This window comes from Hippocampus bargibanti, linkage group LG17 (genome assembly GCF_051943395.1).
Source record: "Hippocampus bargibanti isolate YZ-2025 linkage group LG17, ASM5194339v1, whole genome shotgun sequence".
NCBI lineage: Eukaryota > Metazoa > Chordata > Actinopteri > Syngnathiformes > Syngnathidae > Hippocampus > Hippocampus bargibanti.
In genome coordinates, this window is record NC_142750.1 from 6,608,037 (window position 1) to 6,632,520 (window position 24,484).

At 40.0% G+C, this 24,484-nt stretch overlaps 1 protein-coding gene across 2 annotated transcripts in view; it reads right to left on the minus strand.

Annotated features, from left to right (window-relative positions):
• mrtfbb (myocardin related transcription factor Bb) overlaps positions 1-24,146 on the minus strand; it is a 30,720-nt gene extending 6,574 nt beyond the window's left edge. Inside the window, exons 1-14 of one of the 2 annotated variants that reach the window (XM_089018266.1) lie at positions 24,007-24,146; positions 23,385-23,592; positions 17,829-17,884; positions 17,671-17,746; positions 17,433-17,594; positions 16,115-16,281; positions 15,931-16,020; positions 15,277-15,530; positions 14,847-14,940; positions 13,734-14,234; positions 13,498-13,566; positions 12,420-12,533; positions 12,283-12,343; positions 10,415-10,772 (exon numbers count right to left, since the gene is read on the minus strand). In XM_089018266.1, the coding sequence (XP_088874392.1) occupies positions 10,477-10,772; positions 12,283-12,343; positions 12,420-12,533; positions 13,498-13,566; positions 13,734-14,234; positions 14,847-14,940; positions 15,277-15,530; positions 15,931-16,020; positions 16,115-16,281; positions 17,433-17,594; positions 17,671-17,746; positions 17,829-17,884; positions 23,385-23,481 (2,037 nt within the window). In that variant the 5' untranslated portion in view covers positions 23,482-23,592; positions 24,007-24,146 and the 3' untranslated portion in view covers positions 10,415-10,476. Of the gene's footprint in view, positions 1-10,414; positions 10,773-12,282; positions 12,344-12,419; positions 12,534-13,497; positions 13,567-13,733; positions 14,235-14,846; positions 14,941-15,276; positions 15,531-15,930; positions 16,021-16,114; positions 16,282-17,432; positions 17,595-17,670; positions 17,747-17,828; positions 17,885-18,781; positions 19,593-23,384; positions 23,593-24,006 lie in introns of those variants that run through there. The other variant, XM_089018265.1, reaches the window with a different exon arrangement.
• Positions 24,147-24,484: the final 338 nt, after the last annotated feature.

A 24,484-nucleotide genomic window follows, 5' to 3' on the forward strand; every position in this document is an offset into this window, starting at 1 on the left:
TAAAAACGCCTTACTATACATGGTCGTTTTTTCGGGCTAAAAACGCCTTACTATACATGGTCGTTTTTTTTCGGGCTAAAAACGCCTTACTATACATGGTCGTTTTTTGGGGCTAAAAACGCCTTACTATACATGGTCGTTTTTTGGGGCTAATAACGCCTTACTATACATGGTCGTTTTTTTCAGGCTAAAAACGCCTTACTGTACATGGTCGTTTTTTTTCGGGCTAAAAACGCCTTACTATACATGGTCGTTTTTTCGGGCTAAAAACGCCTTACTATACATGGTCGTTTTTTTGGGACTAAAAATGCCTTACTATACATAGTCATTTTTTTTGCGCTAAAAACGCCTTACTATAGTAAGCCGTTTTTTTGTCGTTTTTTTTCGGGCTAAAAACGCCTTACTATAGTAAGCCGTTTTTTTGTCGTTTTTTTCGGGCTAAAAACGCCTTACTATACATGGTTGTGTTTTTCAGGCTTAAAAACGCCTTACAATACATGGTCGTTTTTTTGCACTAAAAACGCCTTACTATACATGGTCGTTTTTTCGGGCTAAAAACGCCTTACTATACATGGTCGTTTTTTTTCGGGCTAAAAACGCCTTACTATACATGGTCGTTTTTTGGGGCTAAAAACGCCTTACTATACATGGTCGTTTTTTTGCGCTAAAAACGCCTTACTATACATGGTCGTTTTTTTCGGGCTAAAAACGCCTTACTATACATGGTTGTGTTTTTCAGGCTTAAAAACACCTTACTATATATGGTCGTTTTTTTCAGGCTAAAAACGCCTTACTATACATGGTCGTTTTTTCGGGCTAAAAACGCCTTACTATACATGATCGTTTTTTTCGGGCTAAAAACGCCTTACTATATATGGTCGTTTTTTTCAGGCTAAAAACACCTTACTATACATGGTCGTTTTTTCGGGCTAAAAACGCCTTACTATACATGATCGTTTTTTTCGGGCTAAAAACGCCTTACTATACATGGTCGTTTTTTCGGGCTAAAAACGCCTTACTATACATGGTCGTGTTTTTGGGACTAAAAATGCCTTACTATACATAGTCATTTTTTTTGCGCTAAAAACGCCTTACTATATACATGGTCGTTTTTTTTCGGGCTAAAAACGCCTTACTAGAGTAAGCCGTTTTTTTGTCGTTTTTTTCGGGCTAAAAACGCCTTACTATAGTAAGCCGTTTTTTTGTCGTTTTTTTCGGGCTAAAAACACCTTACTATACATGGTCGTTTTTTGGGACTAAAAATGCCTTACTATACATAGTCATTTTTTTTGCACTAAAAACGCCTTACTATACATGGTCGTTTTTTTCGGGCTAAAAACGCCTTAGTATACATGGTCGTTTTTTCGGGCTAAAAACGCCTTACTATACATGGTCGTTTTTTTGGGCTAAAAAACGCCTTACTATACATGGTCGTTTTTTTGGGCTAAAAACGCCTTACTATACATGGTCGTTTTTTTCGGGCTAAAAACGCCTTACTATAGTAAGCCGTTTTTTTGTCGTTTTTTTCGGGCTAAAAACGCCTTACTATACATGGTCGTTTTTTTGGGACTAAAAATGCCTTACTATACATAGTCATTTTTTTTGCGCTAAAAACGCCTTACATGGTCGTTTTTTTCGGGCTAAAAACGCCTTACTATAGTAAGCCGTTTTATTGTCGTTTTTTTCGGGCTAAAAACGCCTTACTATACATGGTCGTTTTTTTTTGGGCTAAAAACGCCTTACTATACATGGTCGTTTTTTTTGGGCTAAAAACGCCTTACTATACATGGTCGTTTTTTTGGGCTAAAAACGCCTTACTATACATGGTCGTTTTTTTCGGCCTAAAAACGCCTTACTATACATGGTCGTTTTTTTCGGGCTAAAAACGCCTTACTATACATGGTCGTTTTTTCGGGCTAAAAAACGCCTTACTATACATGGTCGTTTTTTTCGGGCTAAAAACGCCTTACTATACATGGTCGTTTTTTTGGGCTAAAAAACGCCTTACTATACATGGTCGTTTTTTTGGGCTAAAAACGCCTTACTATACATGGTCGTTTTTTTCGGGCTAAAAACGCCTTACTATACATGGTCGTTTTTTTGGGCTAAAAACGCCTTACTATACATGGTTGTTTTTTCGGGCTAAAAATGCCTTACTATACATAGTCATTTTTTTTTGCGCTAAAAACGCCTTACTATACATGGTCGTTTTTTTCGGGCTAAAAACGCCTTACTATACATGGTCGTTTTTTTCTAAAAACGCCTTACTATACATGGTCGTTTTTTTCGGGCTACTATACATGGTCGTTTTTTTCGGGCTAAAAACGCCTTACTATACATGGTCGTGTTTTTTTACTATACATGGTCGTTTTTTTGGGCTAAAAACGCCTTACTATACATGGTCGTTTTTTTTCGGCTAAAAACGCCTTACTATACATGGTCATTTTTTTCAGGCTTTTACTATACATGGGTTTTTTTCGGGCTAAAAACGCCTTACTATACATGGTCGTGTTTTTCAGGCTTAAAAACGCCTTACTATACATGGTCGTTTTTTTGGGCTAAAAACGCCTTACTATACATGGTCGTTTTTTTCGGGCTAAAAACGCCTTACTATACATGGTCATTTTTTTCAGGCTTAAAAACGCCTTACTATACATGGGCGTTTTTTTCGGGCTAAAAACGCCTTACTATAACATGGTCGTGTTTTTCAGGCTTAAAAACGCCTTACTATACATGGTCGTTTTTTTGGGCTAAAAACGCCTTACTATACATGGTCGTGTTTTTCAGGCTTAAAACGCCTTACTATACATGGTCGTTTTTTTGGGCTAAAAACGCCTTACTATACATGGTCGTTTTTTTCGGGCTAAAAACGCCTTACTATACATGGTCATTTTTTTCAGGCTTAAAAACGCCTTACTATACATGGTGGTTTTTTTCGGGCTAAAAACGCCTTACTATACATGGTCGTGTTTTTCAGGCTTAAAAACGCCTTACTATACATGGTCGTTTTTTTGGGCTAAAAACGCCTTACTATACATGGTCGTTTTTTTCGGGCTAAAAACGCCTTACTATACATGGTCATTTTTTTCAGGCTTAAAAACGCCTTACTATACATGGGCGTTTTTTTCGGGCTAAAAACGCCTTACTATACATGGTCGTTTTTTTGGGACTAAAAACGCCTTACTATACATGGTCATTTTTTTCAGGCTAAAAAACGCCTTACTATACATGGTCGTTTTTTTCTGGCTAAAAACGCCTTACTATACATGGTCGTTTTTTTCTGGCTAAAAACGCCTTACTATACATGGTCGTTTTTTTCGAGCTAAAAACGCCTTACTATACATGGTCGTTTTTTTCAGGCTAAAAACGCCTTACTATACATGGTCGTTTTTTTGGGCTAAAAACGCCTTACTATACATGGTTGTTTTTTTGGGCTAAAAACGCCTTACTATACATGGTCGTTTTTTTCGGGCTAAAAACGCCTTACTATACATGGTCGTTGTTTTGGGCTAAAAACGCCTTACTATACATGGTTGTTTTTTTCGGGCTAAAAACGCCTTACTATAGTAAGGCGTTTTTTGGTAGTTTTTCTCGGGCTAAAAACGCCTTACTATACATGGTCGTTTTTTTGGGCTAAAAACGTCTTACTATACATGGTCGTTTTTTGGGGCTAAAAACGCCTTACTATACATGGTCGTTTTTTTCGGGCTAAAAACGTCTTACTATACATGGTCGTTTTTTGGGGCTAAAAACGCCTTACTATACATGGTTGTGTTTTTCAGGCTTAAAAACGCCTTACTATACATGGTCGTTTTTTTGGGACTAAAAACGCCTTACTATACATGGTCATTTTTTTCAGGCTTAAAAACGCCTTACTATACATGGTCATTTTTTTCAGGCTTAAAAACGCCTTACTATACATGGTCGTTTTTTTCGGGCTAAAAACGCCTTACTATACATGGTCGTTTTTTCGGGCTAAAAACGCCTTACTATACATGGTCGTTTTTTCGGGCTAAAAACGCCTTACTATACATGGTCGTTTTTTTCGGTCTAAAAACGGCTTACTATAGTAAGCCGTTTTTTTGTCGTTTTTTTCGGGCTAAAAACGCCTTACTATAGTAAGCCGTTTTTTTGTCGTTTTTTTCGGGCTAAAAACACCTTACTATACATGGTCGTTTTTTGGGACTAAAAATGCCTTACTATACATGGTCGTTTTTTCGGGCTAAAAACGCCTTACTATACATGGTCGTTTTTTTTCGGGCTAAAAATGCCTTACTATACATGGTCGTTTTTTGGGGCTAAAAACGCCTTACTATACATGGTCGTTTTTTGGGGCTAATAACGCCTTACTATACATGGTCGTTTTTTTCAGGCTAAAAACGCCTTACTGTACATGGTCGTTTTTTTTCGGGCTAAAAACGCCTTACTATACATGGTCGTTTTTTCGGGCTAAAAACGCCTTACTATACATGGTCGTTTTTTTGGGACTAAAAATGCCTTACTATACATAGTCATTTTTTTTGCGCTAAAAACGCCTTACTATACATGGTCGTTTTTTTCGGGCTAAAAACGCCTTACTATAGTAAGCCGTTTTTTTGTCGTTTTTTTTCGGGCTAAAAACGCCTTACTATACATGGTTGTGTTTTTCAGGCTTAAAAACGCCTTACTATACATGGTCGTTTTTTTGCACTAAAAACGCCTTACTATACATGGTCGTTTTTTCGGGCTAAAAACGCCTTACTATACATGGTCGTTTTTTTTCGGGCTAAAAACGCCTTACTATACATGGTCGTTTTTTGGGGCTAAAAACGCCTTACTATACATGGTCGTTTTTTTGCGCTAAAAACGCCTTACTATACATGGTCGTTTTTTTCGGGCTAAAAACGCCTTACTATACATGGTTGTGTTTTTCAGGCTTAAAAACGCCTTACTATACATGGTCGTTTTTTCGGGATAAAAACGCCTTACTATATATGGTCGTTTTTTCAGGCTAAAAACGCCTTACTATACATGGTCGTTTTTTCGGGCTAAAAACGCCTTACTATACATGATCGTTTTTTTCGGGCTAAAAACGCCTTACTATACATGGTCGTTTTTTTGGGCTAAAAAACGCCTTACTATACATGGTCGTTTTTTCGGGCTAAAAACGCCTTACTATACATGGTCGTGTTTTTGGGACTAAAAATGCCTTACTATACATAGTCATTTTTTTTGCGCTAAAAACGCCTTACTATATACATGGTCGTTTTTTTTCGGGCAAAAAACGCCTTACTAGAGTAAGCCGTTTTTTTGTCGTTTTTTTCGGGCTAAAAACGCCTTACTATAGTAAGCCGTTTTTTTGTCGTTTTTTTCGGGCTAAAAACACCTTACTATACATGGTCGTTTTTTGGGACTAAAAATGCCTTACTATACATAGTCATTTTTTTTGCACTAAAAACGCCTTACTATACATGGTCGTTTTTTTCGGGCTAAAAACGCCTTACTATACATGGTCGTTTTTTCGGGCTAAAAACGCCTTACTATACATGATCGTTTTTTTCGGGCTAAAAACGCCTTACTATACATGGTCGTTTTTTTGGGCTAAAAAACGCCTTACTATACATGGTCGTTTTTTTGGGCTAAAAACGCCTTACTATACATGGTCGTTTTTTTCGGGCTAAAAACGCCTTACTATAGTAAGCCGTTTTTTTGTCGTTTTTTTCGGGCTAAAAACGCCTTACTATACATGGTCGTTTTTTTGGGACTAAAAATGCCTTACGATACATAGTCATTTTTTTTGCGCTAAAAACGCCTTACTATACATGGTCGTTTTTTTCGGGCTAAAAACGCCTTACTATAGTAAGCCGTTTTATTGTCGTTTTTTTCGGGCTAAAAACGCCTTACTATACATGGTCGTTTTTTTTTGGGCTAAAAACGCCTTACTATACATGGTCGTTTTTTTTGGGCTAAAAACGCCTTACTATACATGGTCGTTTTTTTGGGCTAAAAACGCCTTACTATACATGGTCGTTTTTTTCGGCCTAAAAACACCTTACTATACATGGTCGTTTTTTTCGGGCTAAAAACGCCTTACTATACATGGTCGTTTTTTCGGGCTAAAAAACGCCTTACTATACATGATCGTTTTTTTCGGGCTAAAAACGCCTTACTATACATGGTCGTTTTTTTGGGCTAAAAAACGCCTTACTATACATGGTCGTTTTTTTGGGCTAAAAACGCCTTACTATACATGGTCGTTTTTTTCGGGCTAAAAACGCCTTACTATAGTAAGCCGTTTTTTTGTCGTTTTTTTCGGGCTAAAAACGCCTTACTATACATGGTCGTTTTTTTGGGACTAAAAATGCCTTACGATACATAGTCATTTTTTTTGCGCTAAAAACGCCTTACTATACATGGTCGTTTTTTTCGGGCTAAAAACGCCTTACTATAGTAAGCCGTTTTATTGTCGTTTTTTTCGGGCTAAAAACGCCTTACTATACATGGTCGTTTTTTTTTGGGCTAAAAACGCCTTACTATACATGGTCGTTTTTTTTGGGCTAAAAACGCCTTACTATACATGGTCTAAAAACGCCTTACTATACATGGTCGTTTTTTTCGGCCTAAAAACACCTTACTATACATGGTCGTTTTTTTCGGGCTAAAAACGCCTTACTATACATGGTAGTTTTTTTTGGGCTAAAAACGCCTTACTATACATGGTCGTTTTTTTCGGCCTAAAAACACCTTACTATACATAGTCATTTTTTTTGCGCTAAAAACGCCTTACTATACATGGTCGTTTTTTTCGGGCTAAAAACGCCTTACTATTCATGGTCGTTTTTTTTGGGCTAAAAACGCCTTACAATACATGGTCGTTTTTTTTGGGCTAAAAACGCCTTACTATACATGGTCGTTTTTTTCGGGCTAAAAACGCCTTACTATACACGGTCGTTTTTTCCGGGCTAAAAACGCCTTACAATACATGGTCGTTTTTTTTGGGCTAAAAACGCCTTACTATACATGGTTGTGTTTTTCAGGCTTAAAAACGCCTTACTATACATGGTAGTTTTTTTGCACTAAAAACGCCTTACTATACATGGTCGTTTTTTCGGGCTAAAAACGCCTTACTATACATGGTCGTTTTTTTTCGGGCTAAAAACGCCTTACTATACATGGTCGTTTTTTGGGGCTAAAAACGCCTTACTATACATGGTCGTTTTTTTCGGCCTAAAAACACCTTACTATACATGGTCGTTTTTTTCGGGCTAAAAACGCCTTACTATACATGGTCGTTTTTTTCGGGCTAAAAACGCCTTACTATTCATGGTCGTTTTTTTTGGGCTAAAAACGCCTTACAATACATGGTCGTTTTTTTGGGCTAAAAACGCCTTACTATACATGGTCGTTTTTTTCGGTCTAAAAACGCCTTACTATACACGGTCGTTTTTTCCGGGCTAAAAACGCCTTACAATACATGGTCGTTTTTTTCGGGCTAAAAACGCCTTACTATACATGATGGTTTTTTGGGGGTTAAAAACCCCCGGTCAAAAACTATTAAAACACATTTTTGGTGTCAATGAACACGGTTCGATCCCACACTGCCTGGACCTACAGCCAGTGAATATACCACTACACTACCAGGTACTACAGCTTGCCACTCGTCATATTTGACACCAACTCTTGTGGTTTCCTAATAAAAAGTAAGTGTTCAATTTTGAAGTTGCAGAGTCACTGAGTGGGGCTTGATCCCAGGTTGCCTGTACCAACTGCCAGTGAGTGTACCACTACACTACCGGCGACCGTCACTTGTTCTGTATTGTTTTTCTGACACCAACGATGTATTGTTCAAAGGGTAAAAAAAGACAAGGTTTGAAGCTAAAAACGCCTTACGGATACAGTCATTGTTTTCGGCATGTATAGTAAGGCATTTTGACCTGAAAAATATCGACAATGTATGGTAAGGCGTTTTTGACACGAAAAAAACGACCATGAATAGTAAGGCGTTTTTAGCCCGAAACAACAACCATGTGTAGTAAGGGGTTTTTAGCCTGACAAAAAAGACCATATATAGTAAGGCGTTTTTAGTCCGAAAAAAACGACCATGTAAAGTAAGGCGTTTTTAGCCTGACAAAAACGACCATGTGTAGCAAGGCGTTTTTAGGCCCAAAAAACGACCATGTATAGTAAGGCGTTTTTAGCCCGAAAAAAAAGACCATGTATAGTAAGGCGTTTTTAGCCCGAAAAAAAATATTATGTATAGTAAGGCGTTTTTAGCCAGAAAAAAAAAGATTAGATATAGTAAAGCGTTTTTAGCCCGAAAAAAATGACGTATAGTCAGGCGTTTTTAGTCCAAAGAAAACGACCATGTATCGTAAGGCGATTTTAGCCCCAAAAAAGACCATATAAAGTAAGGCGTTTTTAGCCTGACAAAAACGACCATGTGTAGCAAGGCGTTTTTAGCGCAAAAAAAACGACCATGTGTAGTAAGGCGTTTTTAGTCCGAAAAAATGACCATGTATAGTAAGGCGTTTTTAGCCCCCCAAAAAATGACCATGTAAAGTAAGGCGTTTTTAGCCCAAAAAAAACGACCATGTATAGTAAGGCGTTTTTAGCCCCCCAAAAAATGGCCATGTATAGTAAGGCGTTTTTAGTCCGAAAAAAAACGACCATGTATAGTAAGGCGTTTTTAGCCCCCCAAAAAATGGCCATGTATAGTAAGGCGTTTTTAGTCCGAAAAAAACGACCATGTATAGTAAGCCGTTTTTAGCCCCCCAAAAAATGACCATGTAAAGTAAGGCGTTTTTAGCCCAAAAAAACGACCATGTATAGTAAGGCGATTTTAGCCCAAAAAAAGACCATGTAAAGTAAGGCGTTTTAGCCCCAAAAAAACCGACCATGTATAGTAAGCCGTTTTTAGTGCAAAAAAACGACCATTATAGTAAGGCGTTTTTAGCCCCAAAAAAACGACCATGTATAGTAAGGTGTTTTTCACCCGAAAAAACAACCATGTATAGTAAGGCGTTTTTAGCACGAAAAAACGATAATGTATAGTAAGGCGTTTTTCGCCCGAAAAAAAAAAGATTATGTATAGTAAGGCGTTTTTAGCCCCAAAAAAAGACCATGTATAGTAAGGTGTTTTTCACCCGAAAAAACAACCATGTAAGGCGTTTTTAGCCGGAAAAAAAAGATTATGTATAGTAAGGCGTTTTTCGCCCGAAAAAAAAAAAGATTATGTATAGTAAGGCATTTTTAGCCCGAAAAAAAGCACCATGTATAGTAAGGCGTTTTTAGCCCGAAAAAAAAAGATTATATATAGTAAGGCGTTTTTAGCCAGAAAAAAAAAAGATTATATATAGTAAGGCGTTTTTAGCCCAAAAAAACGACCATGTATAGTAAGGTGTTTTTAGCCCGAAAAAACGACCATGTACAGTAAGGCGTTTTTAGCCCGAAAAAAGCACCATGTATAGTAAGGCGTTTTTAGCCCGAAAAAAAAAAAAAGATTATGTATAGTAAGGCGTTTTTAGCCCAAAAAAACGACCATGTATAGTAAGGTGTTGTTAACCTAAAAAACAACCATGTATAGTAAGGCGTTTTTACTTTAAAAAAATGGTCATGTATAGTAGGGCGTTTTTAGCACCCCTCCCAGAAAAAACGACCACAAATAGTAAGGCGTTTTTAGCCCGAAAAAAACGACCATGTATAGTAAGGCGTTTTTAGGCTAAAAAAAACCCACCATGTATAGTGCCGCGTTTTTGACACGAAAAAAATGACCATGTATACTAAGGCGTTTTTAGCCGAAAAAAAAAAAATCAAAAACATGTATCGTAAGGCGTTTTTAGCCCTAAAAAAACGACCTTGTATAGTAAGGTGTTTTTAACCTAAAAAAACGACCATGTATAGTGAGGCGTTTTTACTGAAAAAAAGCACCATGTATAGTAAGGCATTTTTAGCCGAAAGACAGACCATGTATAGTAAGTTGGTTTTAGCCCGAAAAAAAAAAAAAACCAACAAACATGTATAGTCAGGCATTTTCGCTGGAAAAAGAAGACGGGAAAAAAGGTGTTTTTACTGAAAAAAAGGGCTATGTATAGAAAGGCGTTTTTAGCCGAAAAAAAACGACCATGTATAGTAAGGCGTTTTTACTGAAAAAAAAATGGCCATGTATAGTAAGGCTGTAGTAAAGTAAGCTGTTTTTGACACGAAAAAAAAAACAATCAAAATGTCAAAAACGCCTTTCTATCCACGGTCGCTTTTTTAGGGCTAACTGCATACTATAAATGGTTGGGTTTTTTTTCGGTCTAAAAAAGTCTTACTGTACTTTTTTTCCGGATAAAAACACCTTACTTAATACACACTATTTGTTTAAAAAAGAAAACGCCTTACTCTACATGTTTTTTTTAATTCAATGAAAGACCCAAAGTGCAATTTTGACAACCTTTCCAATGATGCCCACTTTCTGTGACTCTTGCTATCTCTGTCACAATCTGCTGATGACCTTTAGAGCAGCTGGTAAGCGTCCAGGAAGTCTGCCGAGAAGACGCTCTCAGCCGCCGATACGCTGAGATCCAGCCAGTCCATGCCATGGAGGTCGGACTCTGCGTCCATGTTGTCGTCCAGTCCCATCTCCATGGCGATCAGGGGTAGAGGAAGCTCCTCGGCAGGCATGGGTGCCATCTGGACGCAGGGCGGAGGGCGTGACAGGACGGTGTTGACAGGGAGGAGGGTGACGCTGGGCGTGACGGCCACACGCTTGTTGGCGTCAGGAGGGTCCGGTTTGACGAAGGGAGACATTTCTGAGTGGAGAAATTGAAGAAATGGGTAATGATGTGAACATGATGTGGTTTTTCAGAAAGCGTCCTCGTAAATTTGCGTCACTACGGTGCTAATTTTTGTTCCACAGAGTGAAATTATTGGTCACCTTTTTGTTATGCATTACTAACCAGTTAGTTCAAAGCCTTGAAAATAATTCGAATGCAACTTTGTTTAAACCACGGGTGCCACCGTGCAGTTTTTTTAAATGAATGATTTTTTTTAAGGGGGGATTGATTAACTCATTCACTGCCATTCCCGAATTTAATCCAGAATTGAAATTATGACGTGGAGCGCCATTCCAGAATTTCCCTGGTTTTGTTTTTTCTTGCAGGGTGTGCTGATAAAGCGCTGGTCAGACCTCTGGCCATGTTCTTCCCTTCCACGAGGGGGCAGCATTTCCCTTTTTCCAATATTAGTGCTTTGTTCCAGCTTCAGTTGTTGTTAAAGCGCTATATAAATAAATATTATGTATTGTATTTTATTTTGGAGAGCCGCCCACATTTTAAGGTCAGATAACTCCAGACCCATATCACTTAGGAATTAACTTTTTTTCTGACGAAAGAAGAAAGTGTAAGGTTTCATATGCTGAATTGAATAATAATAATAATAATAATAATACATTTTATTTATAAGCGCCTTTAATGTTTATGTACCGTATTTATTCAAGTATAACGTGGACATGTATAAGGGGAACCCTAATTTTGCATTAAAAATCGGTATAAAATGTTTCACTTTTTCTCTGCTGAGACCATGCATTGTAAGTGACAACATGCATCCATGATAAAAATCATTTATTGACAATGTAAACTTTCACACTTTCTTGTGAGTCTGAATTCGACAACAGGTCGTCTTCTGTGCCGTCCATTTAATGCTGATGCCCGTCTTTAAAAAAACTCTTGATGGTAATCAACAATCAAAAAAAAAAGGAATCGAAAATGAAGGGCACTCTAACAACAGCTGCACGACTATGGAGACTAGCAATGGAAATGCTGCCCCCTCCTGGAAGTGATAAAGCACTAAATATATATAAGAATTTTTGTAATGCAATTTTTTGCAATGTATGTTTCAATGAAACATTGTTTCATTTTGCCCGTTTGGTTGACTTGATATCAATATTTGAAAATGGCTCGCTTTACAGCAGCTCTTCTGTACTTTCTTCTGTTCTTTCTTCCTTTCCTAAATTTGCTTCTTTGAATTGAGAATTCGTCCTTTGTGAGACACATGAAGGTTTTCTGAAGAAAGCGACTCTGAGCTTTTTAATGCTGAATTGAATGTTTATGTAGTCCTAAAAACTCAATATTCTGTGGGTCCTGGATTTTGAGTGAAAATGACAAAAACCCTGGCACTGGGGTGGACACACGTTTGCACATGTCTGGCAGTAAATGAGTTAAATTAAGGATGAAACCTTTTAGAGTGGTGCTGTGTTACTGTTTCGGTGTCACCCACGCGTGTTTGAGACGAGATCGATTGCAACAAAGGGTTCAACCTTACCACCACTTTCGATGAGGATGTCAAACAGGTCGTCCATCTGCTGGCTGGCTGCGCACAAACCCTGGAGGAAAATATTTAAGTGACATTTTGGAAATGTTTGGAAACTGTGATGGACAAGAAGGTCTTTTTTTTGTCACCTGAATAGCAGGCAGCATGCGCGCGTGTTTGACGGCGTCTTCATAGCGAGGAGGTTCTCGGAGGAATTTACATTTTAGTGGTGAGAAGGACGGAGCGTCGCCATGATTGACAGTCTAGTGGGGGACGAACAAAAAGAATAATCTACACATGCTTGAGGATGTCAAAAATAATAAGAAAAATTATCATAATACAGTGATACCTCAGTTTACGAACGTTTTAGCTCACAAACTTTTTGCCTTACGAACATTATATTCGCGAGAATATAATCTTGGCATCCGAACTACTTTTCGGCGGACGAATCAAACCACACAGCGCCATGGTGGCTGGCGGACTAGTTTTTGGCGGATGAACACCAAACCACATGGTCGAACAGGGCCACAGTGGCTGGCGGACTAGTTTTCCACATACACTTTCTTTGAGTGCACTCAGTGCGGACGTGGTTTGTTATCAAGTGGAGTACTTTTGCTATTATGGGACCAAAAAAGACCCCACCACAGGCTAGTGTTAAAGAGGACACAAAAGAAAATTATGGTCGAGCAGAAGAAGGAGATCATCAAAAAACACCAACGACGTGTGCGTTTGTGTAATTTAGCATCCCAGTACCAGTATGCTAAGTCGACCATTGCTACGTGTGGCTAGGGGTGTTTCTGTGTTGTGTAAGCAACGGTCTGAGGCAATAGGAGAGATTGAAAAACTTCTGTTGATTTGGATTAACGAAAAGCAGCTAGCAGGGGACAGTGTGAGTGAGGGTATTATCGCCGAGAAAGCACGGCAACTACAACAACGACCACCATAAAGGGAAATAAAATGACTTTATCATACAGTACAGTTTATTTCTTTCATTATAATACAATATCACATTTATTATACATAATATAAGGTATATTTTGTGTAGTTTTAAGGCTTATTTAGTAGAAAATTATGTTTTATGGGGACCTGGGAACGGATTATTCTCATTTTTAATGGTTTCTTATGGGAAATAAATGTTTGGCAGATGAACTTTTCACCTGACACACTGTGGGAACCACTTAAGTTCGTAAGGTGAGGTATCACTGTAATGACAATCGCATGCTCGACCTCACGCATGGGAGCTTTAGTGACACTTGACAGGAGAACACTTTGGGCTGTCCTCTGCCCCGCCCATGTCTGCAAACAAAAATAAAGAAACCCAAATCTGACTAAATAATGAATTACATATAAATGATAGGAAAAAGATAACGCTTTATTGATCGCTTTTTGTTTTTTGGTGTGATGTCTACAGATTACTCAATCAATCTTGTGATTTTCCAATGTGATTTTCTTTTCCTCCTCACCTTGCTCAGATGTTCTGTGTTCTCCACTTTTGCGGCAAGAGGCGGTGAGGGGCTGCTCGTCTCCGTGTTTTTTTCCTGTTTGATGTTCACAGGCTCCTCCTTGAGGGGCGACGGAGGACCGAGACCGGACGGAGGGGACTCTCCCAGCTGCTGACTTTTCTTCTCCACTTCCAGCTGCAGCTTGAGAGCCTCCACCAGCCTCTGCTCATGCTCGAGCCGCCTTTTCAGCTCCTCGATCTGAAGCTCCTTCTCATGGAGACGTCGGTCCTTCTCGTGGGACCCGATATGACCAGGAGGGGGCGCCGCGAGACTGTCCGTTGAACGGTTGTCCAGAAAGCCAATGGGAGACACTTTAAGGGACAATCCTGGGGTGTTTTCGGACACTTTTGTCTCCAGTCCGGCGACAGTTTCGTGATACAACTTCAGTCGCTCGATTAGATCCATCTTGGTTCCGGAAACGGGAAGCGAGCGCAGTTTGAGTTCGACTTTCAGCTCGGCTACCTGGAAGCGCACATACACAATAATACCCCAGTCAGTTTTTTTTCATTTTGAGGCAGGTGAAGGACTTGACTGGATTGGACCAGCAGATGGCTTCAATAGGCTTTGGCACTTTTGCCCCACAAATTATGCCTAGCAACAATGCACTTCACAATAAAATACAATCGAATAGATTTAGAGGTAGCTTGCAGGTATATATCAGAATCAGAAAGCCTTTATTCGTCCCACAATGGGGAAATTTGCATACAGTCAAACCAGAGTTTTTGACCATAACCCGTTTCAGAAAGCTATTCAAAGACCATTTTGATTCGAAACCAAAACATTTCCCATTTTTATCAATGTAATCAATGTCTGAATTTTTTTGATTAGAAAATACAAACACACCGGTCACAATGAAACGCTATACGAGGATAATATGTCGATCACACGACACAAGGAAGTGACATAAAAGGAAGCGGAGGGGAGTCGGGTGGTGCATTCACGTGCACACAGTTTGATCAAGAACCGATTTTTGGTTGTAAACTGAGGCATAAAAAAAATCCGAAATTTTCGAATCGAGACGTTCCACTATATGATAATAAATTCAAATGTTTGTATTTATTTTTGGGACTGTACCTTCATTTCGTCCACATTGGCCGGTAACTGATCTGGCTTGCAGTTTTCGTTCGAGAGCTTGGCAGAGGAGCTGCTTTGGAAATTGCCTGTTGAACTGATGGGGGAGGAGAGGAAAAGGAAAGAGAGTCAGAGTAGAAGCGAAGCATTGTATAAGAAACATGGAAGATCAGAGCCAAAATTTAGTGTCACCCGCTGGTGGTCAAAATGCACCTATTTGCGTTCCTACTTGCACGTTTCCCGGGAAAATTTAGTTGCATGATTTTGTTTTGTGATAAATCTTACAATGGCTGCACAAAAAACCCACACGATTTGTTCTTGGACAGGCTTGAGGGCACAAATGATTCTGCCCCACAAAGTCTGCCTAGCAACAAACATTCATGCAAACAATGCAATAGGAAATAGGAAATAGGAAAAAAAACAACTTCCGTACTTGACCGCCGCCTGTTGGTGATCAAAACGCTGCTGGCTAAGAATTTGCAGCTGTAGAAAGTGCTGCTGCTGTTGCAGGATGCGGACGTAAGCGGCATCCACGCTTGCCGCCGCGGCAGCCGGCGAGGGCTTCAATTCGTGCTTCTGCTGGTCCGGGGGAACGTACTGATGATACTTGAGCTTGCGTATCCTGGGCTTGGCCTCTCTGCTTTTTTTGCTGCGGCTTTTCTCGCCCGCCGGCTTTGGCGAGCTCTGCTGCGGAGTGGAACACACACGCGCGCACATACACACACGCGTGCACATACACACACAGGACAGCATATGTGAAAAGAGATATTTGGTTGAATGCCACTGGAGACACGCTTGATGAGAATCTTTAGTGGATGAAGAAAGAGGAAATGGAAATAGGACCCTCATGTTTTTAACACCTGCTGGAAGTGAATGGCGAGCGAGTGATGAAAACTGGGATTTACGTGTTTGAAAGGCCACCATTTTTAACTACTACTGTAGTTGGCTGGAAGGAAGAAAAAATACAAACTCCACTTCAGCCATGACCTACAAACGGTGACGCGGACCCGCTGACCACTCGCATACCACGGCGCCGGGTTGGTATTTGTGGAATGTATTTATTTGAGTGTGAAAAGGCGAGGCTCACCTTTGTGATCGTAGCAGTGATTGGTTGAGATGAAGTTGTAGGTTGCTCGCTGGTGGAGGATAAATCGGATGAGGGGTTAGACGGTGAGGGCTGAGTGGAGAAGAGCAATAATGTTACGTGTGGACATTTTTTTATATTCTTTTTTCATTCATTTATTTCAACCCCGACTTTATTTCAACCTTACCCGCACGGAGGTGTCGGAACAGGAAAGAAATGTGGCCTCGGTCGATGTGGGCGAGACCGAGTCGGTGCTCGGAGATGTTTGGCAACAAGTGTGCAGCGATAAAATGTCATGGTCACCCTCGTCGAAAGTGTACACATCGATTTCCTCGCTCGGGTTCGGACTATCACCTGGAAGACAAACATATTCAAAATTGCTATCAGAACTAGTCCAGATTCTGTACATTGCTTTCATGTCACAATTTTGCTTTCTATAAATCTATCTTGCTATCTCATTAGCTATCTCGCTATTTCGTTAGCTTGCTATCTACCTCGTTAGCTAGCTTGCTATCTCGTTAGCTATCTAGCTATGTCTTTAGCTAGCTTGATAAGCTAGCTATCTATGTCTTTAGCTAGCTTGCTGTCTCATTAGCTAGCGAGATATTTTGTTAGCTAGCCATCTATCTGGTTAGCTAGCTGGCTATCTCGTTCGCTAGCTAGCTATGTTGTTAGCTGTCTATCTAGCTCGCTGTCTATTTATCTAGCTAGCTATCTATATTTGTATACATTATATATCTAGAGTATATATATATATAGATATCTAATTATTATTTATTTCAAAGTCAAAGTCAGCTTTATTGTCAAATATGCTAATATGCATGACATACAGCACAGACAAAATTACTGTCCTCTCGGACACAGCGTGCAAGGCACTTATAATGACTTTAACAAACATAATAAACGTATAATTCGCCCATTATATCATATTTATTTCTATATATTAGATATATATTTTAATACATTTTTATAGATCTATATATGTCTTATATTTTATTTTTTTGTTTCCTACTGCAACGAAATATCTTCTTTTTCGTGGGCAATAACGTGAATTTGTTTTGGTTGCTTTCCTCAAACGATGAACTCCCCCGAGGTGAAAGTTAAACAAAAAAAATAACAATAAAGATAAGGAATACAGAAGGAATGTTTTTTCACGCATCTATTTTAGTATGATCGCAACATGGAGTCAACACAGTTCAAGAACTGTTGCTATCCAATAATATTTTTTTGTTTTTTTATTTGACAGGTCAAGAAAAGCCGTCATTTTTGTTTCGACACTGACATCCTGTTTACGTTTTAGCTGGAGTATGACACTGATGTAATTGGACTGTGTTCCCTTTACAGTGACAACTTGACATTTTAGGCTGAATGTTTTTTTTACAAGGAGCTGCAAAGCAGACAGACTTCTGTGGGTAGTTGACGTCAAGTTAGTCACAGATCACCGCAGCAAAGTCAGATCTGCTCGAGCCCTACCCACCACAATCGTGAAAAAAATAAACATCTACCGTCATGGTCTTTGTTACCACCCCGGTCCACAGGAAGGATGTTCTTCTGAACCAGCTCAATGGGTCCGGGCCTGTGGGCAATCTTCTGGTTGAGATCATCGGCCAGTCGGGCCCTCTTCAGCTTCATCTGAGCGGCTTGCACGGAGGCGTCAGCTTTGCTTTCTGCGTAAAAAAAAAGTCGGTGTCAGCTTCTTTTACCGTCACGCGGGAACCGAGAGGGCAACCAGGCTTTTCGCACCTTGCAGGATGTGCATGCGGACCAGCTCGGAGCGAGTTGGTCGGCGGCAAAGTTTGTGCTTCAGTATGTTCCCCGTCTGATAAGAGAGACAAAAAAATGGCTGGATGGATTAATGACAAAATGATTGATTAGCTGCAGATTTAGATGATTTCTTTTACCATTTCCCTGTCCAGACTGCGAATCCGCTCATGCAGTGCTGCAGGTGCTTTAAGAACTGAAAGAAATGGAATCCTTAAAATGGATTTTCAAATTTGTATATATTCAGCATGAGAAGGCTCCTTATCAAGGAAGCTGTTCTGTATTGTATTGTATTCCTTTTAGTGCATCTCTATCTATTGCACAGGTGTCAAAGCCAAGGATAGGGGGCCAAATCTGGCCCGCCACGTCATTTTATTTAGCCCGCAAAGGCAAATCAAGCATCTCAAGTGCCACGATGCTTGCTAAAGTCCGAACTAAAATTTCAAATTGTAAACCACAATAATTCATCAAGTCATTATTTTTTACTTCAAATTTGAAAACTAGTTATTCATTAATTTGTTGTGCGCCTTAAATGTAATATGTGGAAGGGATTAACCATTCTAAAGGCTTCCTCAAATTCAAAACGGCCCGTGAAAGGAAACCTTAACTATGTGTTCTGCGGCAAAAAAATGACTTCATCTGGATGAATAACCGCAGCAACTATTGTAGTTTCTATTGTACACAATCCATAATGCGGTGCGCCCTCTGTAGGAAAACCGTTTATATGTAAAAAAAAAAAATAATACATACATTTAAAAAGCCTATTTAATGAAGGATGCATGGAAAATAAAGTATGCAAGAAATAGTCTCTGGAGCGCCATCCCATCCATGTGTGAAAATGCAATTGAGGTGCTTTCATGGCCGTTCTTAAAAAAATACATAACTATTTAAAAAAGTGAAGAAAAAAAATTCCTATTCTTTCTTCACATTCAAATTAACATTTATTTCTTTCATTGAGTTGTTGTCATGTTCATATGACAAGAAAACAAGTCTCACGCTACCTGGGTGGTGTTCACTGAGCACGCAGTTGATTTAATGGCCACACGAGGCGGAAGGAAACCAAAAACAGTCATGACAAAGCCAGGCCGCATACCTACAGTACCAAAGAAGACGGTTAGGCGCTCACTGGAGACCGGCCTGGGGGAGGTTTTGTTCGAGTCCAAAGGGGTGAGTGACCTCCAGCAAAGGCCCAGCCTGTGACTCATGAAGCTATGCGGAGCCAGGGAGGAGCTCACTCAGTGGGGGTGTGGGGTGGTAAGAGGACTTCTAGTTCTCCGCAGAGAGAGCAAAAAATAAATACGATTTCATCAGCAAGACGACAACGGTCGTAAAAGGAAAAAAAGAACATGATGCATTTGATGGTCGATACTTGTAAAATGGTGTCAATACTTCACATCGATATCAAAAGGGGGGAGCAAAATGGCAAGATGCGAGATAATAGAGGCTAAAAAAGGTCAAAGGTCATTTTGCCAAAGGTAGTCAACAAAGAAGACAGGAATGAGCTCAAAATATTGCGCTAGCCATTTTCATCCCTATTTATTTTATTTATTTTCTGAGGGCTACATTCGGGTCCAGACGGCTCAAAGTGATACGGACGGACTTCTTTAATTGATTGCAAACATTTATGCTTTCCTCTTCAGAACTATTTGAATCATATTCATAACTGGATGAGTAACAAGAAAGCATCTTCTCTGCATCTGAACTCTCTGAAGCCATTGTTTTGGACAACTTTAAGTTGTCCTTGAATCTTCCTTTTATAACTTTGCTGCTGTGAAAATGTACATTTCTCCACTGTGAGACTAATAAAGGTAAATCCAATCCAATCCATACTGATGGGTAATGCCACAGGCGTCAAGATGCTAACACCCAAATTTTTTTTTGTGTCCAATGTCATATTTAGTGATAAACGCCAAAGTACAATTCACTTCCTGCGCTCGGCCAGAAAAGAAGCGTGGGGGAGAAACCGCACGTGGGACTTGAAGCGGCGATGGTGCTGAACAAGCCATGTTGGCCAAAGTAAACAGCCCGAGAGAAGAAAATTCTAACTCCGCTATGAAGCTTGTTAATGAGTAAAGCCGCAGTCAGACGGGACACTGGCGAGAGCACCGTTGAGTCATGTCTGCTCCACGAGTTCAACGTCACTTTTCAAAGTGAGTTGACAAAAGTATTGGGACACCCGAACTGGTTGTATTTCGCCAGGAAGATTTTTGACAAGATGTCAACATTGCAAATGTTATTGTTATTTTTTGGCGCTAAGTTCGCATTAGCCCTTGACTGATTGTGTATTTTATGGAGGGGCGTCTTTAATAGTACGACTGATGGTCTGAAGCTTAAACGGCACCCTTTGTGAGCCCCCTTTGCATCTGTTTTAAACATCAAAATGCTCATGGCAAGACAAAAAGGAAGCAAAAATTAACATGAATGAAAATATTATGGGAAAGCTTTTTAACTCATTCGCTGCCATTTCCGGATTTATTCAGGAATTGAAAAATGTGACGTGGACCGCCATTCCCGAATGTGTTTGGGTTTTGGTTTTTCTTGTGCCGATAAAGCATTGGTCAGACATCTGGTAATGTTTTTTCCATTCAACGAGGGGGCAGCATTTCCCTTTTTTCCATGTTCACGCTTTGTTTACAGCTTCAGCTGTTGTTTAAGCGCTAAATACTCTCTCAACAGTAGCCAAAATGGACGATACTAGTGCAGCGTGTTCTACCGGAAACAAATTCCTTGTGTGTTCTACATACTTGGCAATAAAGATGATTTTGATTCTGATTCTGATGTATTGTATTTTTGTACAGCCGCCGCAATTTCAAGGTCATATAACTCCAGACCCATATAACTTAGGAAGTAACTTTTTTCTGATTAAAGAAGAGAGTATACTCTGATGAAAGAGGAAGTACACGCCGAAACATGTCAGGTAATTGAACCACCTAAAACGCCACTGTCTGTAATAAAAGAATCCGTTATAAATTAGATAATAAGGAGACAGTATGAACTTAACACTTAGAGAGAACGTAACACTTAAAGAGGTTTCTAACACTGCATTGAATGTTTATGTAGTCCTAAAACTCAATATTCTGTGGGTCCTTCAATTTGAGTAGAAATGATACAAACCCTGGCACTGGAGTGAAGACATTTTTGCACGTCTGGCAGTGAATGAGTTAATGCACTCTTTCTATTGGTTTCCACGGTTGTCTATCAAACTCTTGTTTTAGGTAAATCGAAAATTATTTTCAGGCAAAGCGGGCGTGAAAGATGAAGTTGATGGCGACGGTGAATGATGCCCGCATGGTCACCTATGCAACGTTGTGACTCTTTCTTCGTTGCCTGTACAGAGCAGCTCGCAGGAAGTAAATATTCCCCATTCGCACACACTCACACACACACACACACACCATACACACACAAGGCAGACCTGCACGGCTCTCCCGGGAAATGCGTTGAACAGGGCCCTCTGACTCAAGCAAGCAAAAATAAACGGGGCAGCTGTGAGAACAAGGCCTGGGAACCGTGACATGTCGGGTGTAGTTTGAAGGGGGCGTGTTTACAGAATTACACCACTCGATTAAATCGGAAAAATGGCAAAGTGGGGTCCCGGAGATCAAGCTAATGAAAGAACTCGCAAAAAGGTGTCACAACTTTCTTATTAAGAGACTCGATAAGCAGATGTAGAGATTCGGTAAAGCGGCCTTGAAAGTGTTTATAGTCATCGTGACCTGGAAAGAATGCCGCGAGCAATAAAATATGCCAGACTCTATCAATAAACATTTAATATAAAGGGGATGCAATTCGCGCCCTGGGGTGCTCCTGACAGTTTGCGCTGAACTTTGGCTAACCTCCCCCGTCATGTCAAACGCCTCGAAATATAATCAGAGGTTGCCCACGTGCGACGTCATCTCAAATCTCTGAGCCACATCGTCCCAACGGCAAAGCTCCGCGCCTGATACCCATTTGATTTGATTCTTTGAGCAGCAGAACGAATAAGTATGCACTGGGATTTCGAGCTACGATGTCCTTGCTCGCATCCTATCGAGTCACTTTGTGTTATAACAAACATTTGAAAACGGCAGCGCTTTCCGACACATTTCTTGTACACTTAGATGGTAACACATCCATTTGACGTCAAGTTACGTTTTTTTTGGCACTCCGAATTGCGGAACATTTTTCACCAATTATATTTAATTTGGGCAACATGGTGCAAGAGCGGTTTAAACGTCTGTCTCACCATCCAGGGCGGCGGTTATCACGCATTTACACCAAGTAGCACCTTAAAAAAATACTTAGCTCTCCAAGCATAACCTCAAAAGAAACACTCGGCTCTAGCAAGTGTCACTGTCGTGAGCAAAACGAAAACACAGCAGCGCAGCAGGCCTAACTGTTCATCAAAAGTGAGACAGAGGATCTTGTTCAAGTAAACCATGATATCATCGGCGCACTTTCAAAAGTATTTAAACACTACGCGTACGAAGGTCATACAATTGTATCATAGCCTTTAAACAGATGATTCAACATAAACGGACGTTTGTACAAATTTAGTGGATAATAAATATCCAAGTTAAAAAAAAGGCCACTGCTGTTTAAGATTAAAGTTCAACAAAACTGAACTGTACGCAGCCAGCGATTCTTTCATGAACAAAAAAAAACCTGCTCAAGTCCTGTTTGGAGTTGAAATCAAAGGTCAAGGGGTGAATCGGAACTTCTGCAAAGATGTGAGTGCGAGTGTCAATAGTTGCTCGTCTATATTGGACCTGTGATAGGCTGGCCGCGAGTCCAGGGTGTACTCTGATTCTTACTCAAAATTCGACTGGGTTAGGCTCCATCTAACCCATGACCCCAATGGGGACAAACATTTCAGTAAGAATAGGTGGATATTCACACACAATTTATAATTAACACCAAATCTTCAAAGCAATGGATTTTAAACCAAATTCTGCGAAAAATTACAAAGGGGGTGAAATGTGGCATCATGTTTAGGCCACAAACCGGCGAGTGTCATCAAAGGATTATGGGACTTTGAGGGATACGCTGCAATATGAGACATAATCAGGATTTTTAATAATACTAATAATGATGATGATAATAATAATAATAATAATAATAATAATAATAATAATAATAATAATAAATTTTTTATTTCTAAACGCCTCTCAAAACTCTCAAGGACAATTTTACAGTTACTGGATATTTTTTTTTCTGGGGGTGAGCAATGGCTTAACTTCTTTTTACACTTGTGTGCCCATTCTGAAACAATCTGCAAATTACAGTTTACCTTTTATCCAATAGGTCACAGGTGTCAAAGTCAAGGCTCGGGGGCCAAATCTGGCCTGCCTCATCATTTTATCCGGCCCGCGAAAGCAAATCAAACTTGTGAAATTCCATGATGCTTGCTAAACTCTGATCCAAAATTTCTAATTGTCGTATGTAAACCACAATAAGTCATTATTTTTTACTTCAAATTTGAAAACTAGTTATTAATTATTTATTTTGTGCGCTCGATACGTAATATGTGGAGAGGATGAAACAATATAAAAGTTTCCCAAATTCATAATGCCCCTCGAGAGGAAATCGTAACTCCAATGTAACCCGTGGCTAAAAATGAGTTTGACACCCCTGCAATAGGAAGTTAAGTGACCACCGTTTACCACATGCCAAAGCAAAGACATCAGAGCGAGCAACAAGTTAGTCGCAGAACTTACCCGATTTGAATTTGCCCGTGCAGATCGAGGGGGTCTCCACATGGAGGCAGGCCATCATGGAGGGTACTGTGTTGGGGGGCCACCTCTGGCGTCCCATGGAGCGACGACGACAACGACTCTCCGGGATAGATGAGTCTCAGCTCTGAGCCTACGACAACGGGGTCTAGCGGCGACCCCCCCACCCTCCTTATCCTCCTCTGTGGCTCAGCTGACAAAGTGTGTGTTCACAGTGTGTGTGCGTGTTAAGATCAGTAGGAGGGAATCGGCGCTGTTCGTGTTTAACCCTCTCAAGGCTGCTTTGCAACTCTAAGATATAAACATGAGTCATGTTAAATGAGGCATTGGGTGGTCATGAATAGATTTGGGCTTTTTGAAGCAAAAATATCAAATGAAAAGACTACGAATGAACACGGAGCATAATTTTTGGTTAGAATATTGGGGATTTTTTTTTTCATTGTTAGTTTTTATTTCCGGTTGACTTCAATTTGTTTTGTATTCATTTGAATTGATTCTTAGATTAGATTTATTGGGGGCAGAAAGAGACAAAGGCTCGATGACAGAATGCAATCAATGTATTGATCGCGATGACGAACAGACACCCGTTTAAATTTAGAAATTTCACCTGGTGTGTCGTGGACAACACATTCCGGGCTGAGGCCGACCGCAATTTTCATCACGAATGACGTCGGCTTTCAGGAAACGTGGTCGTCACGCAGCGGGACAGTCGGCCAAGTCAACGGGATTAGAGGAAGTATGAGCAGTCCCTATTGACATGAAATAATGGTTAACAACCCGAGCGCTGTGGGGGGTAATTAGGAATGTGGGGAGAGGCAGGGGGATACATCCTATTAATCAGTACAGAGAACAAAACTCCCTGTTACCTGGAGAGAATTTGACAATACAGTGGTACCTCTACTTACGAGCGTTTCTACATACATTTTCAAGTTACGAAACGCCTCAACATGAAAATATTCTTATACTCTTATTATGACAGTTGGCAACAAGATGGCTGTGTAAGCTCTCAGTCGTACAGGAGTGGTCCATTGATGAAAAGATTTCTTCAGCCGTCATCTGTACTTCTTTGAAGGGTCGAAAGTTTC